At 54.2% G+C, this 27234-nt stretch overlaps 1 protein-coding gene across 1 annotated transcript in view; it reads left to right on the forward strand.

Annotated features, from left to right (window-relative positions):
• Positions 1 to 27234, forward strand: part of CRTAC1 (cartilage acidic protein 1) — a 138443-nt gene that overhangs the window by 96305 nt on the left and 14904 nt on the right. The window contains exons 4-9 of the mRNA XM_007187400.2: positions 1831 to 1967; positions 7103 to 7259; positions 16245 to 16379; positions 19556 to 19701; positions 22314 to 22450; positions 26326 to 26408. Coding sequence (XP_007187462.2) covers positions 1831 to 1967; positions 7103 to 7259; positions 16245 to 16379; positions 19556 to 19701; positions 22314 to 22450; positions 26326 to 26408 — 795 coding nt within the window. The remainder of the gene's footprint in view (positions 1 to 1830; positions 1968 to 7102; positions 7260 to 16244; positions 16380 to 19555; positions 19702 to 22313; positions 22451 to 26325; positions 26409 to 27234) is intronic.

The following is a 27234-nucleotide window of genomic DNA, read 5'->3' on the forward strand; positions in this document are numbered from 1 at the left end:
ATCTCAATCTCTAGACACATCTGGTCCCCGGGGATTGCGACGAGGGCCTGGGGGCCCGGGGTGGCGCAGAGCAGCCAGAGGACAGTCCCCGCGTGCCGACCCGGGGCCCCAGAGTTTTCCCCTGCAGTTCCCACAGCGATGCTGGGAGGGAGGAGGCACAGCTGTTACCCCCAACTCTCAGGTGAGGAAACCGAGGCTGCGAAGAGGATAAGGAACCAGCCAAGGCCCCGGGCAAACGGGAGTCAGAGCTGGACACAGGCTCAGGCCCTCTGAGTCGGCACCTGCGCCCCTGTCCAGATCAGGTTCCTCAGCAGCCCCAGTGGGCCGCCCTCCCAAAGCCACAGCAGCTCCGTGCAGACCCCAGCTGCAGCTCCTCAGCCCAAGCCCCACCCCGTAGACACCTGCGGGACTCCTGGGTCTGCCTTCCGCTCTGCTGGGAAAGGACCTTCCCCTCCTCAGGATGGGGCCTCTGCGCCGCCGGGAGGGTCAGGCAGAGTGGCACAGCTCTGCCCCCGTGCCAGCTCCCTGGAGTCTGGCGAGCGTCCCTAAGGCCGGCTCCAGGCCCCACAGACGATGCACCAGCCCCTGTGGGTCCCCGGGGTCTTAGGAGGTCCCTGTGTGAGGCCACTGGGAGAGCACACCCTTTGTCCTCTCCCAGGTAGAGCCACCTGAGGAGCTTTCTGGGCACAGCCCTCACCCGCACACACTCACACTCATCCACTCACTCTCACACTCATTCTTACACTCACTCGATCTCACACTTACTCACACTCATTTTTACTCATTCTCACTCTCACCCACCCACTCCTGCGCATTCCTACACACTCAATTTCACACACTTATCCTCACACTCACACTCTTACACTCACTCTCCCCACACTCACACACTCACCCTCACCGCACCCCTGCAGTGCAGAGCTGAGGTCCCGGAAGCACCTCAGAGGGTCCGCCATCTGTGAACGGGAATAATCATTTCTGTCTAGGACCTCCGACCCCTTTGAGGGATGGGCGGTGTCGTGCTAAATCTTTCAGGTGCATCATCTCATCTACCCCTTGAATTAAACTGGAATGCAGTTATTATTGTCGTCCCCATTTCCAGATAAGGAAACTGAGGCTCGGACTTGCCCAAAGTCAACAACTAGAGCCTAAAAGTAGAATCTCAGTAGAACCGAGCCTGAGACTCAGTCCCGTTTACTCTAAACCCCGAGTTCCTGACCACCGCGTCACCTGCTCCCCTCAGGCTGCACTCATTGCCTCTCCACAAACCTTCACCGCATCGGAGGGCCAACCCCACTGCCATCCAGTTTTCCTGGAGTGTTGGTGACACACCTGTCAGAGCTCAACTTCCAGTCCCTTCCTTGATCTGGACTTAGAGACCCACCCGCCAGCCCGGACCATTTCTTCTGAGACCCAAATCAGGTCCTGTGATTCATCAGAGAATGCAGGCAGCAGCTCCTGGAGAAAGAGACGTTCCTGGTTGAGTTTGGGTGTGACATACTGGCAATCCCGGGGCCCTGCTCGTGGTGCGGCAGGAGCACAGTGCAGACCGTGAGATCCCAGGTCAGCTCCAGGCCCCAAGACCCCGTGTTGAGGGTCCGCTCAGCACACAGGAGTGGGCACACGACCTCCCAAGTTCCTGAGGGCTGGGCTGGCCATTTTCATAAGCCTCAGAGTCTCTTCTCTCAACTGAGAATCCTTGCGTGTCCCCAGGAGAGGGGTCGCAGCTGCCTAAGCGCTCAGCGTGCAGCAGGCGACCCGTCCACCTGTGGCCCCAACCCCTGCCGTAGGTGCCGCACCGGCCACCAGCCCTCCCTTCCCTCCTCTCTCCAGGGGTGGCCACGTACACGGACAAGTTGTTCAAGTTCCGCAATAACCGCTGGGAAGACATCCTGAGTGACGAGGTCAACATGGCCCGCGGCGTGGCCAGCCTCTTTGCCGGGCGCTCTGTGGCCTGCGTGGACAGGAGGGTGAGTCCAGGGGTGCACGGGGGCCTGGGGAGAAGGGGGCACACGGCGATGTGTCGGCCAGGAGGGGAACCCCAGGCAGACATCCCCGGACAGAGCATGGCTCCCGAAGGCCGAGCCCAAGGCCGCTCCCACAGGGCCTTACACATAGTAGGTGCTAACATACTTTCACATCCTTTCTCCCCTGAGGCCTTTCCAGCAACCAGGGGCTGTCATCATTGTGTCCACTGGACAGAGGAGGGCACTGAGCCCCAGCTTGGAGCAGGGACCTGCCTGAGGACCCAAAACAGATCGGTGGTGTGGCTCGGACATGAATCAGAATCTCTCAGCTCTGAACCTTGTGTTCATTCATTCATTTATTCAACTCTTATTTATGAAGTGCCTACTATGTGCCAGGCATTGTGCCATCAGGCCCCCTGCCCCATAAGTATTTATGGAACAAATGAAGGCACAAGCAACGTGGCTCGTGGGTGGGTGAGTGGAGAGTTGCCTGAATGTACAAGTACTTTAGTTAATCCATAGCTCCATCAACCCTTTCCCGCCCGGCTAGTCCACCCGGCACACAGGTGCTCAACTCGAAGTGCGGGGGAGAAAGGCCGAGTGGGGAGGGCAGGAGCACCTGCAGCCATCTGCCCTGTGAGGCGCCCACCCCCCCACCCTCGGGCATGCATCCCGGCCGACCCAGCCAGAGCCAGAGCGTGGAGTGGAGGTGATTTATCCCTCCTGTCACCTGCTTCCCTGCGGCCCCCTCCCTGGCTTTACGAAACAGTCCTCACTAAATCAGGGACCCAGCTGCTGCCCAGCTTCCATGGGCGCATCTCTGGCCCCCATTCTGGGGACAGGCACAAGGGGGCCAGCTGATTTGGGGACTGAGACGGCACCGAGGGGATTGGGGATTCAGCATGAATCTTCACAGCAGGGGCCTGCAGGCCTTGGGAGAAGGCAGGTGCCAGGTATAAATATTTATTTCTTATCAAGCGGGTGCTGGGAAGAGCACCAGGCTGGGCTGTGAAGCCACACTTGGCCCTGACTTGACCCGCCTGGTGGGAGGAAACCGGGAGGCGGCTCAGCGAGCGGCCCCAGGGACTGGGGGTTCTGGGGGGCGCCAGGCCTGGCCGCGCTGCTGCCGGGCCTCTTCCCGTATCTCCTCCTGGCTTCCTGTCTCGCCCCTTCAGGACCAGGGCCGCTACACTCGGCTAAGGCAGGAATCTTCTCAGCACCGGTGGGAGGGCCTGAAGGTTAATCACAAAGAGACTCGCTCTGTCCTAACAAGGTCATCTGCACGCCAGCGCACTTAACCACAGGAGGGAGGCACCATGTGAAGTGCAAAAAGAGAAAGGAGAAAAGAGACACTTTGGCACGAAGCACAGGAGGCGGGCACTTAGCGGCTTGCTCGCTCCCTGCTCAGGCCCAGCCAGCCTCTGGGAACTAGAAGACGCCCGCACAGCTGGTCTGCCACCAGGGGAGGGGCTACTTTCTGTGTCCAGCCACCACCTTGGCAACCCCTGAGGCCTGAGAACTGTGGAGAGGTCAACGCCAGTGTGGAAGTTGAGAGACAGGGATGCAGTGTGGTATGGGAAAACACAAGAGCAATCATAACGTTAAGAATATAACATTAACATAACAAAAACAATAATAATAGCTAACGCTTGTTAAACTGGCCACGTGCCAAGCTCTGTGCTAAGTGGTTTCCATGCACCATCTTATTGAATCCTCAAAATAAACCTGTGAGGTACATGTTATCATTATCCCCATTTTACAGATAGGGAAACTGAGGCTTCTAGCAGTAAGCTACTTGATCTTGGTCACAACAGTAAGTGGCAGGCAAAGGCAGGAATTGAGCCCTGCCTGGCTGAAAATAATCAGATGCCTTTTACCTCCCTGCTGCCCTGCCTCTGGGTAAACCCATATCAGATACACATTTCTAACCCCAGGTTCTATTATGATGTTTGACCTACTCCTTCCTCAGCCCCACAACCCCTACCTGGGGCCTGTTAGCATACCTGCTCTGTACTAGCAACATCAGCATTGTTAGAAATGCAAAGTCTCAGGTCCCACCCCACTCCACCCTCCAGACCTACCAATCAGAGCCCCTGGGGGTGGGGCCCCGCAGCCTGGGTTTCAAATAGGCCCAAAGGTGAGTCTGACTTACGCTAAAGCTTGAGAGCTTCGCACCAGGTAAAAGCCTCAACCCCTACGGTGTGCCGTTCTCTCCCACTCCCCTCGCAGCCCTCATCCGTTCTCTGTCCCAAACCTGGAACACCTCTGCCCTTCATCTTCAGGTGCCTCATCACTCATCCACCTTTCTGGATCCAGCTCAAAGCCGATCTCTTACAAGAAGCGTTCCCTGATCGATAATGATTATGCCTCATGTTTATATAGCATTTTTATCTTTTCAAAGACCTTTCACATGCGTTGTCTCATTTCATCTTCTCAGCAACCCTGCCAGGAAGCAGGGGGGTTATGATTCCCACTTAACACGTGAGGACATACGGCCACAGTGGGTGAGGGACCTGCCCAAGGGCACAGAGCCAGTTAGAGGCAGAGCTGTGACTAGGATCAGGCTGACAGCCCCGGACCAGTGGTTCTCAAAGTGTGGTTCCTGAAACAGCAGCACCAGCTTCACCTGGGAACTTTTTAGAAATGCAGATTCTTGGGGCTTCCTGAATCAGAAATTCTGGGGATAGGACCCAGCATCCATGTTTTCATAAGCCTCCCAGGTGATTCTGAGGTTGGCTACAGGGTGAGACCCACTGCCCTGGACCCAAAGCTGCAGAAACATCTTCTTTCCCCTGGAACCAGCTCCCCCTCCCAGAATTATTGTGGTCAAGTTCACATGTGAATTTCTGCAGTCTTCTATAACTGTAACACATCTATGTTTTTCTGTCAACCCAACACACTGAAGTAAGGAACTAGGTATAACTGAATTTTATAAATATCCTAATTTCGAGCAGAGTGTATTTCATTTCATCTGGGGTTAATTGCCCATTTGTCGATGAGATTGCTAACAGCTGGTAGGGTCAGGAAGCGTCACAGTGATGGTGCACTTTCCCCTTTGGCCCCATTCATTCTCTCTTCATCCAGCCATTCCACACACATATACCAAGCTCCTGTGATGGGCAAGAACCTTTCAAAGTTCTCCCCTAATCACAAAACCACGTAGTAAAGCAGTGCAACTCAAACTTCATTTTTGTGTAGGGATCACTGGGGATCTTGTGACAATGCAGGTTCTGATGCAGCAGGTCTGGGCTGGGGCCTGAGAGTCTGTATTTCTAACATGCTCCCAGATGACACTGATGCTGCTGGTCCAGAGGCCACTTTGAGTAACAAGACTTGGAAAGCATCGATTCCCAGGTAGCAGGCTAGAGACTCAGGAAACCAAAAATGAAGGGGCAGAGAAGTCTTTACAGAACAGGTTGGCCACCTTCTCCAGCGTCCTCCCCCGACAGGCCCCGCCTTGCGTTTGACATTCTGACAGCATTGGACAAACTGTTTGTGGCTTCCCGACGTTCATCACTCTCTGTCTCATCTCTGCCTGGAAGGTTCTTTCCCCTCCACTTCACCTGGCCAAGACTTCTCTTAGAAAGCCTTTTCTGAACTCCCCATGGCTAGGTGCCCTTCCTCTGGGTTAAGAGCCCCTCTTCTGTGCACCCAGGAAACCCTGTACACACTCAATCAGACATATAATTGTTGATGCGCCTGCTTCGCCCAGGAGACCCTGAGCTCCTTCCTTGGCTTCATCCACCTGTTAGACCCAGGTGGCTCTTAATCAGTTTCCCCAAAGAAAATGGTCCCAAAGGAGGGATAAAGTGACCAGTTAGGTGAGAGGGGGCTCTCATGGGACCATTGGACGAGAAATAGAAGAAAGCAAAGAGGGCTGAAAAGAAGCGGGTGACAGAGCACACTTTGCTGTCTTAAATTCAGCTGTTTTTCCCAGGTTGTTTTGTGTTTATAGCTTCCTTCGTTTTTTTTTTTTTTACTTTTATTTTTTATTTAAGTATAGTTGATCTACAATGTTGTGCTAGTTTCAGGGGTACAGCAAAGTGATTCAATTATACATACATATATATTTTTTTTAGATTCTTTCATAGGTTATTACAAAATACTGAGTATAGTTCCCTGTGCTATACAGCAGGTCCTTGTCGGCTTCCTTTAAACTAGACTATAAGCAACCTAAGGACAAAGACTTGGTCTTAAGTACATTTATACCCCAGCACCTTGCACATCGTTAGAGCTCAAGAAACATGTACTGTCTGATTAATTGGAGGGAAATGCTGCAAGGGATAAGAGGAAAGCTAGAAAACTGATTGAGAAATTGTGTGGATCTCTTGGGGGAAAGAAGGCATCCATTGAAGAAATAACACCATTATAATAACAGGCAGGAAAGAATCTTTCATCAGCCGTGTCTTGGACTAGAGAAGAGAATGTCTACAGCAAGGAGGAGCTGGTGCCCAGGGCTTCTCCTAGGTGCAAAGGGGAAAATATACATATATATTTGAGACAGTGTTATAAAGGCAGAAGCAATATACTATTTCTTTCTGGGAACGTGGGAAAAACAAGGGGGTGGAAGTGGGAAGGAGGAGCCTGGCGTAGCCGAGCCTATCGTGCTACCCAAATGGAGGAGTGAAGAAGTACAGGGTGGAGGTGGGGCAGGGAGATGGCTCACGAATTTGCTTGTCATCTTGGCTGGAGCGAGCTTGAATGGGAGAGCGAGACTGAGAATAATGGGAATTGGTAGATCAATCAATCAGCAAATATTTATTGAGCAGCTACCCTGGCTGGCAGCTGGAGAGAGCTCAGCTGGAGGAGAAGGCACATTAGAAAACTGTCTATAAAAAGGTGGTTGTGGAGGAGAGGGAGGGATGTTCTTCTGGAACAGGATGGAAGGAAAAGCGGGGCCGCTTTGCTGTAGGACTCTGGGGGTGTCGTGCACTTCGTAGCCTCTATGAAAAGCACCTCTGGAGTTGTGTCGTGCAAGGTCACGCACGCCAGACCCCGGGAGCAGAGCCCGAACCTGTGAAAGAGCTATGGTCCTGCGAGAGGAGGGGGGGAGCCGCTCTCTGAGCACCCCCCACCCCCACCCCCACCCCACCCCCGCCATGGTCCTGTTCACCCACCCTCCTTCCCTTCCTCCTCAGGGCTCCGGACGCTACTCCATCTACATCGCCAATTACGCCTACGGTAATGTGGGCCCTGACGCCCTCATTGAAATGGATCCGGAGGCCAGTGACCTCTCCCGGGGCATTCTGGCGCTCAGAGACGTCGCTGCTGAGGCTGGGGTCAGCAAATACACAGGTAGGCAGAGTGACATGGGGGCGCTGTGAGCTGGAGGGGCTGGGGGCTGGAACCCTGCAAGTCTGAGTCTAATACATCAGAGACCACCGGAGAGGGTGGGTTTGTGTCCCTGGGGAGGGAGGATGAAGGCTTTATTCCATCCCACCACCCATAGATGGCTTCTTCCCACGCGACCTCTCCAGATGATGAGACATCTGGCAGGGGTGGGCTTTGGGGGGGCGCCCAGTGGGTGACGTCAGACATAGCCAAGAACATTACCACATCATCCTGTCCTTGGAACCTCTTGCCCCATACCCTGCTGTAACCCAAATGACGGGTGAACAGGTTCTGTAGAGAAAACTGACAAATCACAGAGGCCAAGATTTAAAGCATTCTTTATTGCCAAACAGCAGATGAAATTATTTACCTACACATAAGCGGCCAGGAATTGAGTGCTAAATCCCTAAGCTTCAGCTGGGTCTCGTCTCAGATAACTGAGCTCAAAGAATTGTGTTCTTGTTCCAAAACCTCTCCAGCACTTTTTTTGAAGTCACGCTCCCCGCATATCTCTCTGGATGGGGGACCTATTGTCAGAGTCTCTGACAGGGAGATCGTTCTAGGGAAGGCTGTTTTTCTAATTCCAGCACGGCTGCTGACTAAACTCTGATAATCTGCCAATAGACTGCTGATGGCAGAGCAATCCAGTTCCTATTTGGGGTGCCAAAAATCAGGAAGCCAGAGGTGTACACAGCTTCTCACGTGAACTCTGGCCTCACTCACACCCAACCTGCACTTCGGGTGTAGAAATTCCCTCAGTAGTTGACCTTCCCGATATATCCATCCCAACCTGCACTACAGACTTCCAAGTGGCAGCTGGCCTGGATCCAAATTTGGGGGCTGGAAGGATCCTTGAAGGGTCATTTGGGCCATCCCCCTGCCTCCAGACACCTGGGTGGTGGCATCATCTCAAAGTCCTACCCAGAAAGGGTTGTCACAGCCTCTCCTGAGTTTACCATGCCTTTCTCCAGCCAGCTCTCCACCTCAGTGAGAGGGAGAGATTGATGTTGACCTGTCTGACAAAGTTTGTGGGAACAAATGGCTAGACAATAAAACAGTTTGCACAGCTCAAGCTCCATCAAAGTGCACGAGAGCTCTGCCTGGGAACGTGCAGCAGAGAGGCTGAATGTCAGTAATAAACCATGTTTTCCTGGGAAAAGGAATAAACATGCAGGAGCTTCAGCCTCGACTTGTGCAGACAATTTTTCTGAACAGTTCCCAGTTCTATGCACTGGGCTGGTTTGGCAATTAAGTGCCTTGATCTGCAGGAGAAGGAGGGTAGACTGGGGAGATGAAGCACTTGAAAATGATGAGCTGGAAGGGAGGCAAGGTCTGCGAGCGAGAGTTATACACAGAATCAAAGAATTCAGAAGGTTGGGGCTGGGTGTGATCATAAAGGGGACACTGTTCACGCTGCTGGGGCTGGCAGAAGGGCCGGCAGGAACCAGGGACGGGGAAGGAGGGGGCCAAGAGGAGACGGCTGAGGAGCACAGGGTGGGGATAGCGGCACCGGCCAACTGTGCCAGGCTGTGCTGGAAGGACGGGGCAGCTCAAGGAAGGGACAGCAGTTTCCGTGGAGCATGCAGGCAGGCCAGGGCAGCTGGCATGCCCAGAGGACATGTTAGAGCAGCTTTGCAGACTTCCAAAAGCCATTTGGCTGACAAGAACCTATTTGGCCCACCACGTTACTCTTCTGTCTGCCCGCCTTCCCCAGCCCACCCTTTCCCTGCCCTCCAAGCCCCCCAACGCTACCGTGCAGCCCCCGTCGTCACTCTGTTCACAACACATGGACGTCTGGCTGGAAAACTAGCCCACAGCAACCTCCTGAGCCCCAGGAATGGACCCCAAATGTAAGGGCCACCACCAGAGCCCGGCCTGATTGCCGAGGCTCTGCCACGTGGCCAGTGCTCAGCTCCAGGCTGTGCCCTGGGGCCTGGGGAGGTGGGAGAGACGCAGGCAGTGAGGAGCAGGGCCCTGAACAGGCTGGGAGGGAAGCAAGCCATGGCCAGATGTGCAGTCAGAGAGCTGCAGTTCCCCGGAGCCAAGGCACACAACACCCATCTGCCGGACAGACCCCGGAGAACCTCCTGTTTGCAAAAGAACAAATCGAGGTCCAGAGAGGAGAAGGGACTTGCCCAAGGTCACACAGGAGGTTTGCAGAGAAACTAGCACTTAGAGCCCCGGCCCCTTATGCCTAAACTGCCACAACCAGCTGACCTTTCTGATGACCTCCAGCTTGAGAATCCTGCTCCAGCCTGCAAGACAGAAGGGGTCGGTGAAAGAGGAAGGGGCACGACCACCGGAAACTCAGCCCCCGGGATTGGCCCTCCGGATTTTAATTGCGGCTCCCGGTTTGTTTGGGTTTTTTTTTTGGCTGAAACAGCTGCCCAGCCTGGGCTGCTCAGGGCATCAGGGGGTTGTCCCGCGCATCCCGGTCTGCAGGCCGGGCAATGGCGAAGCCCGCACCGGGCTGTCCGGCTCCGCGGGAGGAGGAGGGGAGGCATCTTGTCCAGACTCCGGATTCTGACGGCGGCCGCCGCTCTACTAGGTCACAGTGCCATCTAGCGGCCAACGCGCCCGCTCTCGGGGGACTCGAGGGCCCCTGGAGGGCGGTGCAGCCAGAGCCGCTGGTGCAGAGTTGAGCAGAGGGAAGGCCACTCCCCCATGGTTCCTGGTTCTCCAAGCCCCGACTTCCCCAGCTGCCTGCAGCCTCTTGGAGCCTGAACTGCCCTGCATGGGAATCCTGAGAACTAGTTCTCCCCATGAGAGAGCCAGGCAGGAACTCAAGGTTGGGGAAGGTGGGGACCAAGAGGTTTGCACTGCCTCTCTGGCCCCGAATGATCTCAGGAACTTCCCATAGCCTCTCTGAGGACCTTGAACTAGCCGTGGAGCAGAGCTGCTAAGTGGACAGGGTCTGGAGCCAGAGTACTGGGTGCAGATCCTGCCTCCACCATGTCCTCCTGCCCAGGCAGCAGTGGGCAACTTATTAACCTCTCTGCGCCTCAGTTTTCTCACCTGAAAAATGGGGGTATTAAAGGAGATAAACATAGAGCATGCCTGGCACAGGGCCTAACGCACAGGCAGTACCCACCGAGTGTAGCAGATATCAACACCCTCCTCTGAGGTTCTGAAAGAAGGATGCCAGGACCCTCTGCTGGGCATCTCCTGGGTGTAGGGAGCCCAGGGGGGAAGCACAAAGCGAACAGGGCTAACCCCTGCCCTGGAGGTATTCTGCAAGTGTCTCCTGGCATGTCCTCCAGTCCTGGGCACAGGCGTGGGCATCTTCAGCCCTATTCCCACTGGAATCCATCTCTCTTCCCTTCTTCACTCTGGACCCTGCCTCTCCCTGGCCTCTACTGCCTCCCCAGGAGCTCTGCAATTTGGCCTCACCCTTTTAGGGAACATCTGTCCAGGCTGCAAGGTGGTGATTAAAGAAGCCTTAAAAGAAATTTGGAAAGAAAATGAAGGTGGATTTATGATATTGGGTGGGGAGTTTTGCTGTTGGCTGGGAGCAGTGTAGAACAAAGCAGAGGGCAGACCTGATTTATAGGAAGTCATTATTGGAGGAGACAGAGATGCCTAACGCCCAGCCGAGGCCTTCTGGAGGACCCCTACCAGCCGGCTCCAGAGAGGTGACCCGGGGCGGCAGAGTGGGGTCCTCAGAGTCTCCCGGGTTCCCAGGCAGTGCTGGCCTTGCAGTGGGAGTGCAGCCAGACCTGTCAGCTGGGGACAGGCAGGGCTAGAGTGGCGGGCTTCTCAGCCAGGGCCCGGGACCCCCAGGGAGTACAGCCACAGGCCCGCCAAAGCCCCAAGAAACACAGTGTCAGAAGCATGAGATGATTGACAGAGAGGGACATCATTTTTTATTCAAAGCAAACACAGATGTTATAGAATACAAATGCAATCTTGGTACACATTTTCTTCAGCTAAAACAAGAGAGTTTTTTGTCTTTTTTTTAATGTCAAGCCTATGGCTGGCCATTCTGGGCCTTACCAGGAGTACAGATCCCTTTTCTGCTGAGAGGGAACTTGAGTAGAAATGTTTGAGAGCGTGCTCTGGGGAGAGGGTGGCTCTGGGGTCACTCAGACGTGGGTTTCAACTGTGATCCCTTGCCTGCTGGCTGCAGTTATGCCTCCCTGAGACTCGGTTTCCTCATCTAGAAAATGATGAGGTGAGGTGAATCGTGAATGATACCTAGTACACAGGACTGACCGACAGGCAGCCAGAGGAGCTATTCCTGCCCCTCCTTTTCCTGCCCTCTCTCGTGAAACAGCTACTTCCAGCCCCCTCCCTGCCTCGGGGGGTGGGCACACAGAGAGGAGCGACTTCCCTCCTGCACCCACCAGGTGCCCAAGGTTTGAAAATCCCCACCAGTGGACAAATGATGGAGCCTGTCCTCCTGCCACCGCATCTCCCTCAATGTCCTGCAGGGACAGACCAGAGGGATTAGGGGTGAGTGGGAATGTCTTTGTCTAATACCCTCCACACCAGTACACTCGGAACTCTGCCCAGCATCTGGACCACTCTCAGAGGACCCGGGGGTAGCAACACCAGCACTAACACAGTATGATTCTGTGTTAGAATTTTCAGGAAGTTTAGGCTGTTACCATCCTGCCCTTCTCACACCTCCTTCTCCAACACACACACACACACACACACACACACACACACACACACACTGTCCATTCCTCCACCCCTACATGTTCCAGTGCTTTGCTATTCTTTTATAATATCTTGGATGTTCTTGGCAACCTGCAGGCCTTAGCACCCACTAGAATCATTAATCAGCAGAATAATCCCACGGGTCCAGGTTCCTTGTCTGACAGCCTCGCCGCAGAGCCCGCGTGGTGCAGACTGTAGAGGGGCCCAGGAGGATGCACTGAAAAGTAGAGCTGGAAGGAGCCTTGCAGACCTTCTCATTCCCCCCTCCACCTCACGGAGGGAGACCAAGGCCGGGAGGGCACACTTCCCAAGTTCCTGCCTCCAGAGAAGGTGCAGAGGGCCGGGCAGCCCCTAGAGGCTTTTCCTTAGCACGGCGAATCCCCCTGCCTCGTCATCCCGGGCCCTCTGCTGTACAGTTCCCACAGCATGCACCCGCATGCTCCCTACAGCCTCTCTTTCCCTTCCCCACCCCCAGCCCCAACCCCGAGGGCTGCCCTGATGCAGTCTAAGAGATGGATTGTCTGCACCCAGATTGGACTTGGGTCTACGTCTCCCAAGTGTAGGGGTTCAGAGGTCTAGGGGTGCAGTTTTTAAGGGTAAACGAGGCTGCCCCGTGGGCTCAGGCCCACTGAGCGGATCATCAGAGGGGGTGTCAGAATGTGGCAGGAGGAAGAGGGGGCCGTAGGGAAGCATTTTCCCTTGTCACCGCCTCTTCCACCCAGCCTGGTGGGCAGAGTGAGAAGCCTTCAGGAAGGGATGGGCAGGAAGCAGCGTTCACACCCAACAGCAGAACAAGGAGGCCTTTGAAGCTTGAAAGTGCTGGAAAAATAAAGGGATATTATTCACCCAACAGGTGGGAAATAGTCCCACTAATGACTCTGTGGCACCTGACATTTTCCAAGGTACCTTCCAAAAACCAGCTCACTTAATATTTATGACAGCCTGGGAAGGGGCTATTATTATCAGTCTCGCGTTATAGGTGAGAAACCCAGATGGCCGGAAAGGTTCAGTGACATGCCCAAGGTCACGCAACTCGAATTTCCTGATCCCCAGTCTTTCCTACCAGCCGGTGCGCCTCTCCAGCCCCAACTGGGGAGCTGCTTGCCCCCAAGAGGACATTCTTGCCTCAAGTATAAAAGAATGAATTGATGTAAAGTGGAGTTTAACTCCCTATTGGAACATCATTTTCCAAGGCTAAATAAAGATGTTCCTAACTGCCCCTGGTAGCCCCATAAGGTGTGTGCTAAACCTTAGGAGGCCAGGAGACAGGGTGGGTGTAACAGAGAAGACAGGGAGACGTAGGGGAAGAGCTAGGGGAGGAGGGGAAGGTCCAGGTAGAAGATACTTGCGGAATAAGGGGCCTCTGTCAATGACCGGGCAGGGAGTGGGAGAGTCAGGCTACACTTAAGATGGATGGATTTTATTAGTTTGAAGAGAGCTAACATGATGGACCTGGAAGTAGAGTCTCCCCTGCGGCCTCAGCGAGGGATGCAGGCACCTGGCTGTCCCTGCCTCAGACCCCCGTTTGGCCCTCCATCCTGAGGCTGCTGGGGCTCGTGCCCAAGAGGCCGGCTCCCCGACTGTCTCGACTCACCTGCTCCCCAACTGTGCAGCAAACTTGCCAAGCAAGAGTTGTGGGTAACATCTCTGTTATGGTCCAGTTGCCATGGCAATAAATTGTCACTAATTAGTAGTGTGGTTACCATGGCAATTTTCTAGTAATTACAGGTTACAAATGGTGCAAGGCTTCAACCCAACCCAATTAGTTAATTAGAAAGATTTAGAAATTTGTCCAAGAGGGAAATAACCTGCTTTGTAGAAAATGAAGGGAATGTGTCACAGCTTGGGAGCCAGAGGCAGAGAGGAAATTGGAGGACGCTGGAGCGGTGGAAGAAGGATGGAGTTGCATGGCAGAAAGTCCCGGAGTCCCACCTGGAATTGCTGGGGGCCCAGACAAGACCGAGGGTTTCTCACCGAAGCCTGCTCCTGGGCTGGAGTCTGGCAGGACCAGGGCAGGGACAGCTGCCAGCAGGCACTCAGCAGCACTCTTTGAATGGGCAGAAGAGGTGCCCAGGTTGTAGCCCAGCACCCTCCCTGCTGGCTTAGGAAAAGAAAGGCTTCTGAAAGCCTCCCGCCCTACCCCACGCCTGGGCTCTCCTAATGAAGGCGCACGCCCCGGGAGCATTGTGGGTTCAGTGGCTCAATTTTCACGAGGCTTGAGCTCTCCTTGAGAGCTAATCAGATTACCTGGGAGAAATCCGGGGGCACAGGGCCCAGGATGTGTTAACGAGGAGCCCCACCAGGAGAACAATGACTGCGGCAATGCCATTTGCCCCACTCTGGCCCCAAAGCCGGCCCCTGGTGGGCAAGCTCCACGTGCACAGGTGAGAAAGGCCCCATGATTTCCTCCAGGGACAAATCTCAGAGGATGGGAGGAGCCTGGGGACCAAAAGAACCTCCATCCCAAATTAGCACAGTGGAAACCTCTGCCCTGTCCAGGAGCGGGCTGGGGAGGGCGCCTGGCTCAGCATCACTCAGGTCTGCCTGAGTGCTCATTTACTTTTTTTAAAAATCACATTCTTCTGGGTGCTCTAATAACTGCTCTTATTGTACTGAACAGCCCTTCAGAGCAGCACTTTCCAAACTTTACTGCGCACATAAAACCCCCAGGGGTCCTGTTTGGGTGGGTAGGGACCTGAGATTCTGCATTTCTGACAAGCTCACGGGTGATACACCTGAGTAGCAAGGTTGTAGGATTCACAGAGACCTTTAACATCATTTGATCCTCTCAAAAACCCTGAAATAGAAAAGGCAGGTCACGCTATCTGCATTTTTCAGATGAGAAAAACCGAGGCTAAACGGGTAACGGGTAATGTAAATTGCCCAAGGTCACAGAGCTTGTAAAAAAGCCAAGCTGGGACTAGAATCCATGTCCTGGTCCTGGTCAGGTTGTTTTCTGCACCATACTTGGGGTGGGAGTGAGGCTGAGGGGAGGCTTTCAGGGCTTTATTTGAAACTCACTGGTTGGGGGTGGTTTGTTCAAGACACCTTAAGATTAGACTTGGTGACATGTCCACATTGATCTTGGGCATTTCAAACCCTAACGTAGAGCTGGCTTTCTTTCTTTCTTTTTTTTTTTTTTTTTCTTTTTAATTTTTGGCCACACCACGCAGCATGTGGGATCTTAGTTCCCCGACCAGGGATCGAACCCACGCCCCCTGCATTGGAAGGCGGATTCCCAACCACTGCACCACCAGGGGATTCCCTCTTTCTGTCTTAAAAAATATACACCTTATTGGATTTTTTCCTTTCAAACTACAGAAACAGTTCTTGTTACAATAAGCCAAACAATACAGACATTCCCAAAAAAGGCCAACATACTGTCTCTCCTTCCCTCCCTAAACCCTACCTCATCGGGGCAGCCAATGTGAACAGCTTGGAGTGTGGCCTTCCCCACTCTTCCCCAAACTCAAAAACAAGTTTGCACAAACACATATATTCAGAAGTAGCATTTGTTTTCCTTTTTCTAAAAAATAAAAATAAGATCACACAATACCATTACTTGGCAAATTGCTTTTTCCTTTAACAATATGTCATGGGCATTCCTCCAAGTCAATACCCACGGATCTACACAGTCTTTTTAGTAGCTGCAGAATAGTCCGTCATATGGATGCACCGTAATCCATCTGCATCGCTATTGATGGACAGGCAGGTGCTCGCATTTGTTTCCTACATCAAGCAAAACAAAGTAAGCATCCCTGTACCTGTGGCTGGAACCTGTTTCTACCCTGTACCTGTGGCTGGAACCTCTTTCTATAGGTCCTTAGAACTGGAACACACCCAGTATCTTGACCAGCATATGTGTGATCAGGGTAAGGCTGGGGGCTGTCAGGGAATCTGTGACTTGATCAAATTGTTGCAGGTAGAGATGGGTTTAGGATTAGTGTAGTTCAGCTACCAAAGGGAAGAGAAGGCTCTGTGCGGTGGCCTCTGGGTTCCTCAGCTCATGGAATCATTCCTTTGGCACAAAGTGACTCCATCTTGCTCCTCTCTTGCCTCATCATCGGTGCAGTCACCCTCCACGTTGGTTTCTGGAACCGTGAGCCCAGATCTGGGCTCCGGGAAGCATCCGGAATGTCGGAATCCGCCCCTCCCCGCCCCCCACCCCCAGCTCTTCGGAGGCATCACCATAGCAGCGTCTCATGGGCCTCCGAGGCGACCCCCATCCTCCACGCGGGCCTGGGGCTTTGCTTCTGCCGCTTAGTGAGAGCCGATGTCCTCTCCCAGGGGGCCGGGGCGTAAGCGTGGGCCCCATCCTCAGCAGCAGTGCCTCGGATATCTTCTGCGACAACGAGAACGGGCCCAACTTCCTCTTCCACAACCAGGGGGACGGCACTTTCGTGGATGCTGCGGCCGGTGCTGGTGAGTAAAACAGCCTCTGTCCTGTGACCCCCACCACCCTACAGGGGACTCTGGTCTGCCCTGCTCCCTCCAGGTCCCACAGGCCCCAGGGAGAGCGGGACAAGTCGTTGTCTGCACCGCACAGGGAAATGTTGCTTGTCACCTTTAATTCCACATCCCCATGCTTCAGGATGCAGGGGATGTTTGTGGCTGGGGAGACAGCATCTGGAACGCCTGACCGTTATCCATTCTCCAGCGACTGGGATTGGCCCGTGTCCCTCTGAGTCCTGCTTGTGTCTCTCAGCACTGGTTTCCACTCTAAGCTGCCTCTCTCCATTTCCCCTCCCCACATCCATCTTAAACATTCAACTCAATCCAGTAACCATTTATTGAACCTGTGCTAAGTGCCAGGCTGGTGCTAAGAGCTGGGGACGCTGACCTGAATAAGGCTAAGATCACCCTACCTCACTCCCCCCACCTGCCCATACAAGGCACTGACGTTTTAGAGGAGGAAACAGACAAATGAACGAATAGCTATAATATGAAGCAGAATAAAATCTACACAAAATAGTACTCCAGGCTCCCAGCTCTGCTCCCCTTCCTCCCTTTGTGTTCATCCACCATCTGCCTCAGGGCCTTTGCACCTGCCAATCCTCTCCACCTGAAGTGCCCTCTCCCCCTTCTCTATCTGCAAAACTTCTATTTATCCTTCAACATTCAGCTTAGATGTTATCTGTGAAGCCTTTCCTGCCTCTTTCTGTGCCGTGTGGCAGAGATTGGCACTCCCTCCTCTGTATTCCCACTGCCTTTGCATGTACCACTCACTCAGGCTCCTACATCACTATAATAATCTGTCTGTGTCTGCAAGGACTGGGACACATAATAAAAGTATGTGGACGTAATCAGTCTGCCCTTCAACCACTTCTCCCCACCCACTTCCTCCCCACCGTGCCAAGGAATGGGAGGTTTGATTTCTCCTTCCTGGTGGCATAGGGACGAGCTCCGGCCTCCGGAAGAAGAGGTGAGCGGGGATGTAGATACATAGATCCAAGGTCCTACAAGCGCCAGCTGGTGCTGACAGCTAGCATACAATCCCTGAGCAGGTACCAATCCATTCTCTGTGACTTACAAGTACCTGCCCTTCCAGCACTCTGCCCGGGAGTTCCCATTTTGAACACCCCACAAATGCACCCTTGCAGCCAGTCAGCTCCCCTGTTCTTCCCGGGCAAAGCTAAAGATGGAGGCAGCTCCCCGGCCTGTCCTCCCACCCAGCTCACCTGTTAAACGCTCCAGCAGCAAATTTTCTCATTGCTGAAAAATCATGAAATGAAGAGGAGGTGGTGGTGGAGAAAACCTAGAGGATTTGATAAGGTGTTAAAGAGACGGAAGCAGAGGTGAGCGAGCAAGTTGGAGTGGGAGAAGGTATCAGGCGGGAGGAGAGAGGAAAGGTGCTATGCCCGTAATTGAAAGTCAGAGTGATTGCAGGGGTTTAACAAGACATGTCAAGAGGGCATTCATCACCCAAACAGATGCTGCTGTGAAGTGCAGCCTGGCACCGATTATTCTCGTGAAAGGGAACCAGCTCCTTGTCAAGGTGCCTCATAGATAGGAGAGAAATGGGCCAACACAGAAGGCCACCGACGTTCGGGCTGGGGAGTTTTGCAGAGAATTAATGGGGTATTTCATCCTAGAGGTTAGAGGCTGCCCCCATGCCTTTGCAAACCCTCTTTCTCAAGCCTGGGTCTCCCTGCCTCTTCTCCCCCACCCCCACCCATCCTCCAGATCCTCCCGATCCTCCCCTCCCCCAAGAGGATGCTCAGCCCCCAAGGTTCTCAGCGGGGCCCCACCTTGCTTTCTGCTGGCCCCTATCCTCAGAATCTCCGTATTTGCAGCTGGCAAGAGCTCCCTGTGTCCTGGGTCCGTGATCCCCATCCCCCATCATATTGTCCTATCACCTGCCATCTCTGAGGGCCTGATGACCAATGGCAGTTTGTCCTCCAGAAGACTCAGTGTGGGTATTTAGAGCCAGCCTCCACTGCCTGTCAGCTCTGCACTTGACCTGAAGGATCCTGTCTGCCTTGGGCAACCAGGAGGTCAGGCCATCCCTCTGGGCAAAACCACCCTCCATCCTCCCCCAGGATCACCTCAGTCCCACTGGCCACTGGTAGATGCAGGGACAGCGCAAACAGGTGACACTGAACCCATAAGCTTTCTTCCCAGATCTCACAAGGCACACTGTGCGTTTCTCAGTCGTGGTGCTGTATTTTCTCTGCTGTCACCGAAGTCCCTGGTCGCCTTCTGTCAAATTATTTATGTCTCTTCATTCATTCAGCAAGTATTTACAGAAAAATACCAGGTCACCACAGGCACTGAGATAGACTCTGTGGGAACACAGATGAACAAGAAGACAGACCCTCACCTCATGGAGTGTAAGGTCTAGTAGGAAAACTGGACCCCACAAAGGAACATAACTGCACGTGTGATCAGCTCAATGGAGGAGAATGGGAGGCTGTCAGGATGAATAGCAGGGTGGGTGGGAGGGGCTTATTTTCATGGGAGTGGTCAGGGAAGGCTTCCTTGAGGAGGTGACATTACAGCTGAGAGCAGAAGAAAAAAACAAGGAGCCAAGTAACCAAGAGCCGTGGCAAGAGCGTTCCAGAAGGAGAGACCAACTTGAGCGAAAGCCCAGAAGCCGGAAAGAGCTTGGGTCATTTGAGAAATGAAAGGAACCCCGGGTGGCCAGTGCTTATGAGGAAGGGGGAAGAGTGGTACCAGTTAAAGACCAGATAAGGTGGGCAAGGACCTTGTGCTCCCCGGGCAGGAATTTGAACTTGACCCAAGAGTACTGGGGAAGCGCTGAAATTTGAGCAAAAGAGTGATGATCAACTTAATGTATCCCAGTGTCAGGGGTGGCTGGGGAGGGCTTTAGTCCTCCAGAATCTCCACAAGTCTCCTTCCCCCACCCCATGCTGCCCCAAAACCGAGTAAAAATAGTACTTTCTGGGCAGGTGCAGCTTGAAGGCAAGTCTCTGGTTCTCTCTGCACCCAGGTGGCTTCCCAGCTTCTGCCCCTGTGGAGAGATCGGGACAGGACGAGGCTCACGCTCCCTTGCTGCTCTTCACGGGGCCCTGGCAAGGGGAGTGTTTGTGGAGCCTGCAGGGGGCGCTGCCCTGAGGGCGCCTGCCTTTCCTCCCCAGGTGTGGATGACCCCCACCAGCACGGGCGAGGTGTCGCCCTGGCCGACTTCAACCGCGACGGCAAAGTGGACATCGTCTATGGCAACTGGAATGGCCCCCACCGCCTCTATCTGCAGATGAGCGCCCACGGGAAGGTGCGCTTTCGGGTAAGAAGGAGCCTCTCCCTCGCTCCCCTGCTTTGTCATCCTGGGGATGCAGCCCCGCCTGTGCCTCCCACCAGGCTGAGTAGGGGCTTGTGGCTCTGCAGAGCCTGGGGGCGGGGTGGCCACAAGGAAGGTAACATCTGGGGGACGATGGGCTCCCGCCTGGGCTGCTGTGACGTCTGTAGTGCCCAGGGCACAGTCATTGGCAGAGGAGACAGAGCGGCCTCCCAAGGTGCGCGGCAGCAGGGCAAAGGCCCAGGGAGGTGGGCTTCATTCTCTGGATCGGGAGCATTTTTCCCATAGCCTGGGCCTGAGCTTTTCAAATTGAGGCTCAGGCCAAGGGCACAGTGGGGCTGGGGGGACAGGGGAGGTTGAGGCCACAGAGCTCCCGACAGTTGCCCCCTCTGGACAAACGGCAGGTGAGGGACAAGGTAACCTTGAACCCCTCTCTGTGCCCCCTCCCTAAGCTATCAACGGTCTGTGACACCAAGAATTCTTCAGAAAGACTGTTTGGTGACAGTAAGAGATGTACCACCAGCCTAATGAACTTGAGTCTGGGCCTTTCTCAGGAGGGTGATGGAGAGCATGGGATGGTTAGAGCTGACCTCCGGGAGTCAGGGTGCTTCTGGAGGCACCTGGTCTTGCCAAAAGCCCCCGAGGAAGCAAGGAAGTGGCGGCATTTGACAGAAGCTTGGTGGTCCCAGGGGAGTCACCAGGGACCTTATGTCTGGGGCGCTGCCACAAGCCCCTCCCCTGTAGGCAGCCACCTTGGGGTGCTCAGGGCCAGCCACTCACTCCCTGCAGAGTCTTGAGACCCAGGCTCTCTGGGTGAAAAAAGAGGTACGTCCTGAACACAGAGCAGCTGCTCCTGGAATCCTAGATGATTTCCATCTTTATTCAGCTTTTTCTTCTAACCCAGGTTCTCAACCAGGGGTGATTTTGTCCCTACCCCAGGACATTTGACAATGTCTGGGGACATTCTTGGTTGTCACAAATGCGATAGGAGGTGCTACTGGCATCTAGTGTGCAGAGGACAGATGTGCTGCTAAACATCCTACAATGCACCGGCTGGAATAATCCAGCCCCAAATGTCAACTAACTCTTCTGATAGCCCAGCCCCAGAGCTCACAGGAGGAATAATAATAATAATAATAATAATAATAGAGACCCCATTTATCGAGTGCCTTCTGTGTGCCAGGAACTGTGCTAAGCATCTTACATACATTATCTTGGAAACCCAGGCATCCAGCGGGGCAACCCCAAGGGGCCTATGTAGGTTTCCGTTTTTACAGGATCAATAGAATAATAACAACTTCGAGATCCTGAGGTCTCTTTGCTACCAGCTCTCAAGGCCCTCTTCAGCCCACCCTGGACGGCGGGCCAGGCTCTCAATCAGCTTCATGACTGCGTTGTTGGGGACAGCCTATTCCCCTGGGCAACCCAGAGTGGGCAGCTCATTCCTGTGGCCAGGGGAGAGGGCCTGAAGTAGGAGGCCCAGGGGCAGGGCCAGGGCAGAGGACCGCTCCCAGAAACCCCAACTGTGCCCTTCCCAATTCTCCCCACGTGGACCCTGGGACTTAGACAGGCTCCTGGGTCTTTAAGGGACAAACCCACCCGGAATGGATATTCTGCTGAGAAACAAAAGGCCTCCCTCCACAGCTCTTCTATTTCAAAGGCAAGTTCCATAGGTGGGACACTTTGCCAGGTCCACCAAGGCCCTGTCAGCACCTTGAAGTCCCTGCTGGGCTGTCCTGGGTCTGGGGTCTCCTCGTGAGCCCTGGGCAGAGGTACCTGATACTGCAACCCTCCAAGGCAAATGTCTCAAAAAAAAAATCAAAAGACTCCCAAGAAACAAAGTAAGGTAATAAAGGCAGCAAAAACACAGCTAAAGGCCACCTCTGCCACCTTTCATGAGGCTGATATGGGCAAGGCCAGAACAGACTGCCAGGGATCCATCTGGTGCCCACTCTGTGCCAAGCGCTTTACATGCAGTGCTCACAACCTGGGCAGCTATTCTTTATCCCCGTGTTACCAATGAGGAAGGTGAGATCTGAGCGGTTAAGTAACCTGCCTGAGACCACACAGCTAGTCAGCAGAGAAGCCTGGATTTAAATGCACAGCACTGCCCAGTGTCCTCCCAGCCTCCGCCTCTCACTGCGGAGGACGAAGGGCACGTACTAGGAAGGGCATAGCGTCTGGAATCAGAGCCCTGGCGATGGCCCCCACTCATTAGCTATGACAGTGGGCAATTCCCCTTCCTCTCCAGGACTCAGTTACCTCACCTGTAAAATGGGAGTGCTCACATCAGCCCTGCCTCAAGTGACTGATGGGAGGGCCCCATGTGGTCCGGACCAGGGGACAGCAAGGTGCTTCACCGGTGTAAATTAGGACTGTTCCTCTTACCTCCTTGTTCTCCTACAAGCAGCCTGAGGTTCATGTGATCCTAAACACAGCATTATCTAGGGCCCTTACAGGGAAGGTGATAGAGGACGTGCTAGGTCAGGCTTTTATCTTCGCGTGCACGCGCACACACGGGGGTGGGGAGAGTTGGCCTCTAGCCCACCCCCATTGCCCCACGCATCTGTCCGCTGACCTGCAGCCCTCTCTCCTCCCAGGACATCGCCTCACCCAAGTTCTCCATGCCCTCCCCTGTCCGCACAGTCATCGCTGCCGACTTTGACAATGACCAGGAGCTGGAGATCTTCTTCAACAACTTCGCCCACCGCAGCTCCTCAGCCAACCGCCTCTTCCGGTAGATGCTTCAGCCTGGCTCGTGGCTACTCAGCCTTCGTGGGTGGGGGTCAGGGAGGAAGGCTTAGGACTTAAAAGAGGCGCTCCAAGGGGAGGAAGGAGGAAGGTCCCCTGATGAAGGAGCAATAGAAGCCGGAAGGACAGGGATTGAGCAAGAGGCTGAGAGAATGGGGGGTGGGAGGGTGAGGCGGAGAATCCCGGGCCTCCTGCTGTTGGGGGGGAAATGGTCAGGGGGACGTGCACAAAGTGTGCCTAGAAGCCAGACTCCACTCTACCACCCAAAGGGGTTCCAGAGCCAGATCTGTTTGGGTGCATCTGGGTGAAGCAAAGACAGGCAGGTGTATTGACTACAGGACTTCTCAGAGCCTTTAACATGACCATGAGTATTTTTACTTTCCAAGAGGTGAATGGAGTATTCCAAATAGATTTCACTACAAGATACTTCTTTCAGAGATTTTTCTCTTGGGATTGGTGCTCTGCAAAACATCCTTTGGGAAATGCTGGATGAGACAATTAATGGTAGATGAGGGAATGGTAGACAAGAATGGAAGCATCTGAGCACTGCATGCAGGGAGGAAAGGTTTGATTTTTCTCTAATTGGGGTCCAGAGACCATTGGCATCAGAACCACCCAGAGTGTTTATTTAAAGTACAGAATCTCCAGACCCACCCTGGATCTCCTGAATCAGAATCTCAGGGGCTGAGGCCCAGGAATCTGTCTTTTTAACACGTACACTAGGCATCAGGTGATTCTTATCACACCAAAGTTTGAGAACTGCTGTTGGGGAGCAAACCTCAGGACACATGTGGCCCTGGTTCCTGGCCTAAAACATGCTAATGGGCCTCAGCACCAGGTGGCAAGAGAAGGGTGGGCCAGGGGCCTTGGATGCAGGAAATGGGCCAGATCACCTGCTCGGTTCTCCAAGGCCCCCATCCCCTCCCCCAGAAGGGCCCTCAACTATCAATAAAAGGCGAGAGCTGTGACTAAGCGTGTTTTAAAATATAATTATTAACAAAGCATCAATCCCAACCGGCTGTAATCACCCCCTGAAGGCACCAGATTTGCTAATTAGGTACCTTGCAAAAAGCTTATTCACAACTTCCAGATTAATTGCAGAAGATCAATTGCTCATTAACAGAGACATTGCTTTCCTTCTCTGGCTAATAAAGTGTCACTCGCCAGGGCCCGGAGCACCAAGGAGTCTGTGTGGCCCGAGCACCCAGGCACCTCCTCTGCCTGTCTGGCCTCTGTCAAACCTCCCAGCCTCCCTCCCGCCACCCCAAGGGCAGGCTGGCCCCGGGCTGTCTGCGGGCAGGGTCACCACATGGTCACCCTACGGGTTAGTGTGTTTGTTTCCGCACAGCGTCAGTGGAAGCCACTTCCCAGTTACGTGGCTGTGCCCCGAGTCCCTGTGGCAGATGGCTGGGTCTGGAGCTCGCAGCAGAGAGTGTAGGGGCTACAGCTGGGGCCACCACTCAGCTGGCAACTCTGGAAGTTGAGCCCCTACCTGCCCCATACCAAGTGGGCTTGTCACGTGTCACCGAAGGAAACATGGTGGGCTCCTTGTAGGAGTCACCAGGGATGCAAAGCCTCGGTGTGTGTGAGTCTGCCGGTCCTTCAGTGATGCCTGGGAAACCAGGGAACTCATCGCCCACTCCAGGTGCTTAACAAGAGTGCAGAGGCCCTGTTAACAATGGCGGGATGACAGGCATGAGCAGGGACTGTCCCAGGCCAGGCAGGATGTGTGTGGTAGCACCACTTACACATCTAAACGTGCCTTGATCTGTTCCCATGGCTCCACCCTTCACACTCCCTCTTCTCTAGCTGCTGCCCTGTGTCCAGTCCTGCAGAGCAAGCTGTTGAAAATGTGAATCTGACCACACCCCTCTTCCACTTAACCCCGTTAGAAGCTCCCCACTACCTTCTCTTTTTATTTATTTATTTATTTATTTATTTATTTATTTATTTATTTATGGCTGTGTTGGGTCTTCGTTTCTGTGCGAGGGCTTTCTCCAGTTGCGGCAAGTGGGGGCCACTCTTCATCACGGTGCGCGGGCCTCTCACTGTCGCGGCCTCTCCCATTGCAGAGCACAAGCTCCAGACGCGCAGGCTCAGTAGTTGTGGCTCACGGGCCTAGCCGCTCCACGGCATGTGGGATCTTCCCAGACCAGGGCTAGAACCCATGTCCCCTGCATTGGCAGGCGGATTCTTAACCACTGCACCACGAGGGAAGCCCTACCTTCTCTTTGATACATCCCACAGGCTGGCTCTGTCCCCAGCCTTGTCACTGTCCACTCCCCAATTTACACCTATGCACCAGACACCCCAAGCTTTCTGTTCTGGGCTGCACCAGGCCTGGACCCCTCGGGCTGCCTACACCATCTGCCTCTCTCTCGCTTCTGGGTGACACAGACTCACTCATCATTCTGGTTTCAGCTTTGTTGACCCTTCCTCCGAGAAGCCTGCCCTGGTTGCCCAAATCTGAGTGAGCTTGCCCAGCTCTGCCCTGGAACTTCTGGGCTTTAGCCTTAGAAACCCCTAACTGCATTGTCACCTGAACCCAGGGGTGTCTCTGCCCAGCCGTGACAGAGGTTGCAGGACACGAATGGTTGAAGGGACTGTGGATGCTAGCAGGCTGAGGCAGACACACCTCCGGCAGGTGTGCACACACACAAGAGCACTGCCAGGCATGCTGCTCACTGCCCAGACTGCACACGTGGATGTGCTCAGCACAGACGCCCTGCGCGGACAGGGGACACCTCCCAGGGCGTGTGCTCAACCCTGCAGACACCTTGCGGTTCTGCCAGCACCCTCTGCCATCCAGCCACCAGAAGCTCCAGCTCAGGGGACCCTGGCTCCCTCCTGAAAGAAAGCACTGGCCACAGCACAGCCCTCTGGTGACTGTGATTTGAGTGACAGCCCCACCTGCAACGTAAGGGGAGAGTGATACAGATCCTTCCTGGTCCTGTTTCTCCCCACCCCAGCCCCAAGATTGCTCCACACAGCCAGGACAGAGCACCCAAGGCTGCGAGAATCTACCCAGTGAGAAAAATTAGACAGGAAAGCTCAAGGCCATCATCAACGTTCAGCTCAATGTGCAGAAAGAACAGGACTTTCACAGTGGACTTTTCTACAGCAAATATTATCGTGATTCAGAGTTCAAAATAGACAAAACCCCAGCAACCCAAAGGGATCCTTTCTTCCCTTTTGTCTCTGGATTCCTCCATGCACCCCACGGACATGTCTGGAGCTTCCTGAGAGCCAGGCACTGTGTTAGATGCTGAGGGAGATGCAAAGAAGAGTAATAATACATGGTCCCAGGGCTGCAAAGAGTTCGCAGTCTAACTGAGGAGATAAGATGCATTCATATAGAGCTTCAACACGAGGCAGAAAGTGATAATAAAGGCCAGGAAAGTGACAAAGGCAGAGCAGGAAGGCATTGCTTCTAGCGGGACGATCAGGGAGGGCTTAGAGGAGGTGGCACTGGAATAGGGGTGGAACCCTGCGTAGTATTCAGAACTCAGAAACCCAGGGCCGCTTGAAGGAAAGTGAAGGTCAGTTGAAGGTAGTTGCATCCCTGCCCCTTCTCCATCCATCAGCTGCCCTTCCCCAGGTTGTCTATAATTCATCCATTAGAGAAGGAAAAATCAATATTTACCAACGTGAATTAAAACCCAAGAAAGGCGCAGCCAGGGTGCAGGCAGGGTCTGTGAGCAGAGTGGCTCTGTCGGCGTGCAGGTGGCAGCCCCTGTGCAGCAGGGTCTCAGGGTGCTCGGGGGCTGGAGGACGGAGCTAGTGGGCCTCTAGGTCCAGGGAGCCCACTGGGGCTTTGCCAGCATCTTGTCGTCCATGAACAGCCTGTCTCCTGTCCCGCAGCATCATCCGCAGGGAACACGGCGACCCCCTCATCGAGGAGCTCAATCCTGGCGACGCCTTGGAGCCTGAGGGCCGGGGCACAGGTGAGGGCACCTGAGGGCTCTGGCCTGCTGTCCCCTGTCTCAGTGCTGCCCTTAGCCTGCGGGGAGGGCGGGAGGGGTGGTGCAGCCACAGCAGGGCTCATCCTATCCCTGCCACTCTGAGGGCTGAGATCCTGGGGCAGGGGTGAGAGTGGGGGAGGAGGCTATGGGAGTGCCAGGCAGGAAGCAGGGGAGGGGACGGTCCGTTCTCCCAGTCCCAGGGCCGCGGGGTCAGAGGCATGGGATTCCACGGGCAGTAGCATCTCTGGTAACGCTCTGCCGGGAGGAGAGGCAAAGGAGAGGCTGGGCATCCTGTCGTCTCACCCCTCCTGGCACTCAGCCTGGTGTCAGAGAGAGAGCACTGGATCAGGAGTCCCAAGACTCCGCCCTGCCATTGCCTCGCCTGTGGCCTTGGAAAAGGTGCTTCATCTTCTGGATCTTGTTCGCCACACCCATAAAATGGGGATAATTGCATCTGCCCTCCTCACGTCTCTGGGTTGTAGTGAGGACCAAAAGGAGACCAGGTATACGCAAACACCCGATAGACTGACAAAAACCGTGCAGATATAAAGGGCGTGTATAAAAGACCAGAAAGCAGCCTTCATAGTCTGAATTATTTGCACCCATGCTTTCTTTCAAAAGTCCAGGGGGAGGAAATGGACCCCCTCTTCCATGAATGAGCGGCCATTGGAAAGGAGAGGAGCTTCAAGCTCCAGTCTTCAATCCCCGGCACTGTGCTCTTTCCTCCCACACTCAGGGCGTGGACCTGGCGCTGGTCGGGAGCCCCCCTTCCCTGTGGGTCTCCTGGCTGATGGACAGAGTGAAATCT

The sequence above is a fragment of the Balaenoptera acutorostrata genome, chromosome 16 (genome assembly GCF_949987535.1).
Source record: "Balaenoptera acutorostrata chromosome 16, mBalAcu1.1, whole genome shotgun sequence".
Lineage (NCBI taxonomy): Eukaryota > Metazoa > Chordata > Mammalia > Artiodactyla > Balaenopteridae > Balaenoptera > Balaenoptera acutorostrata.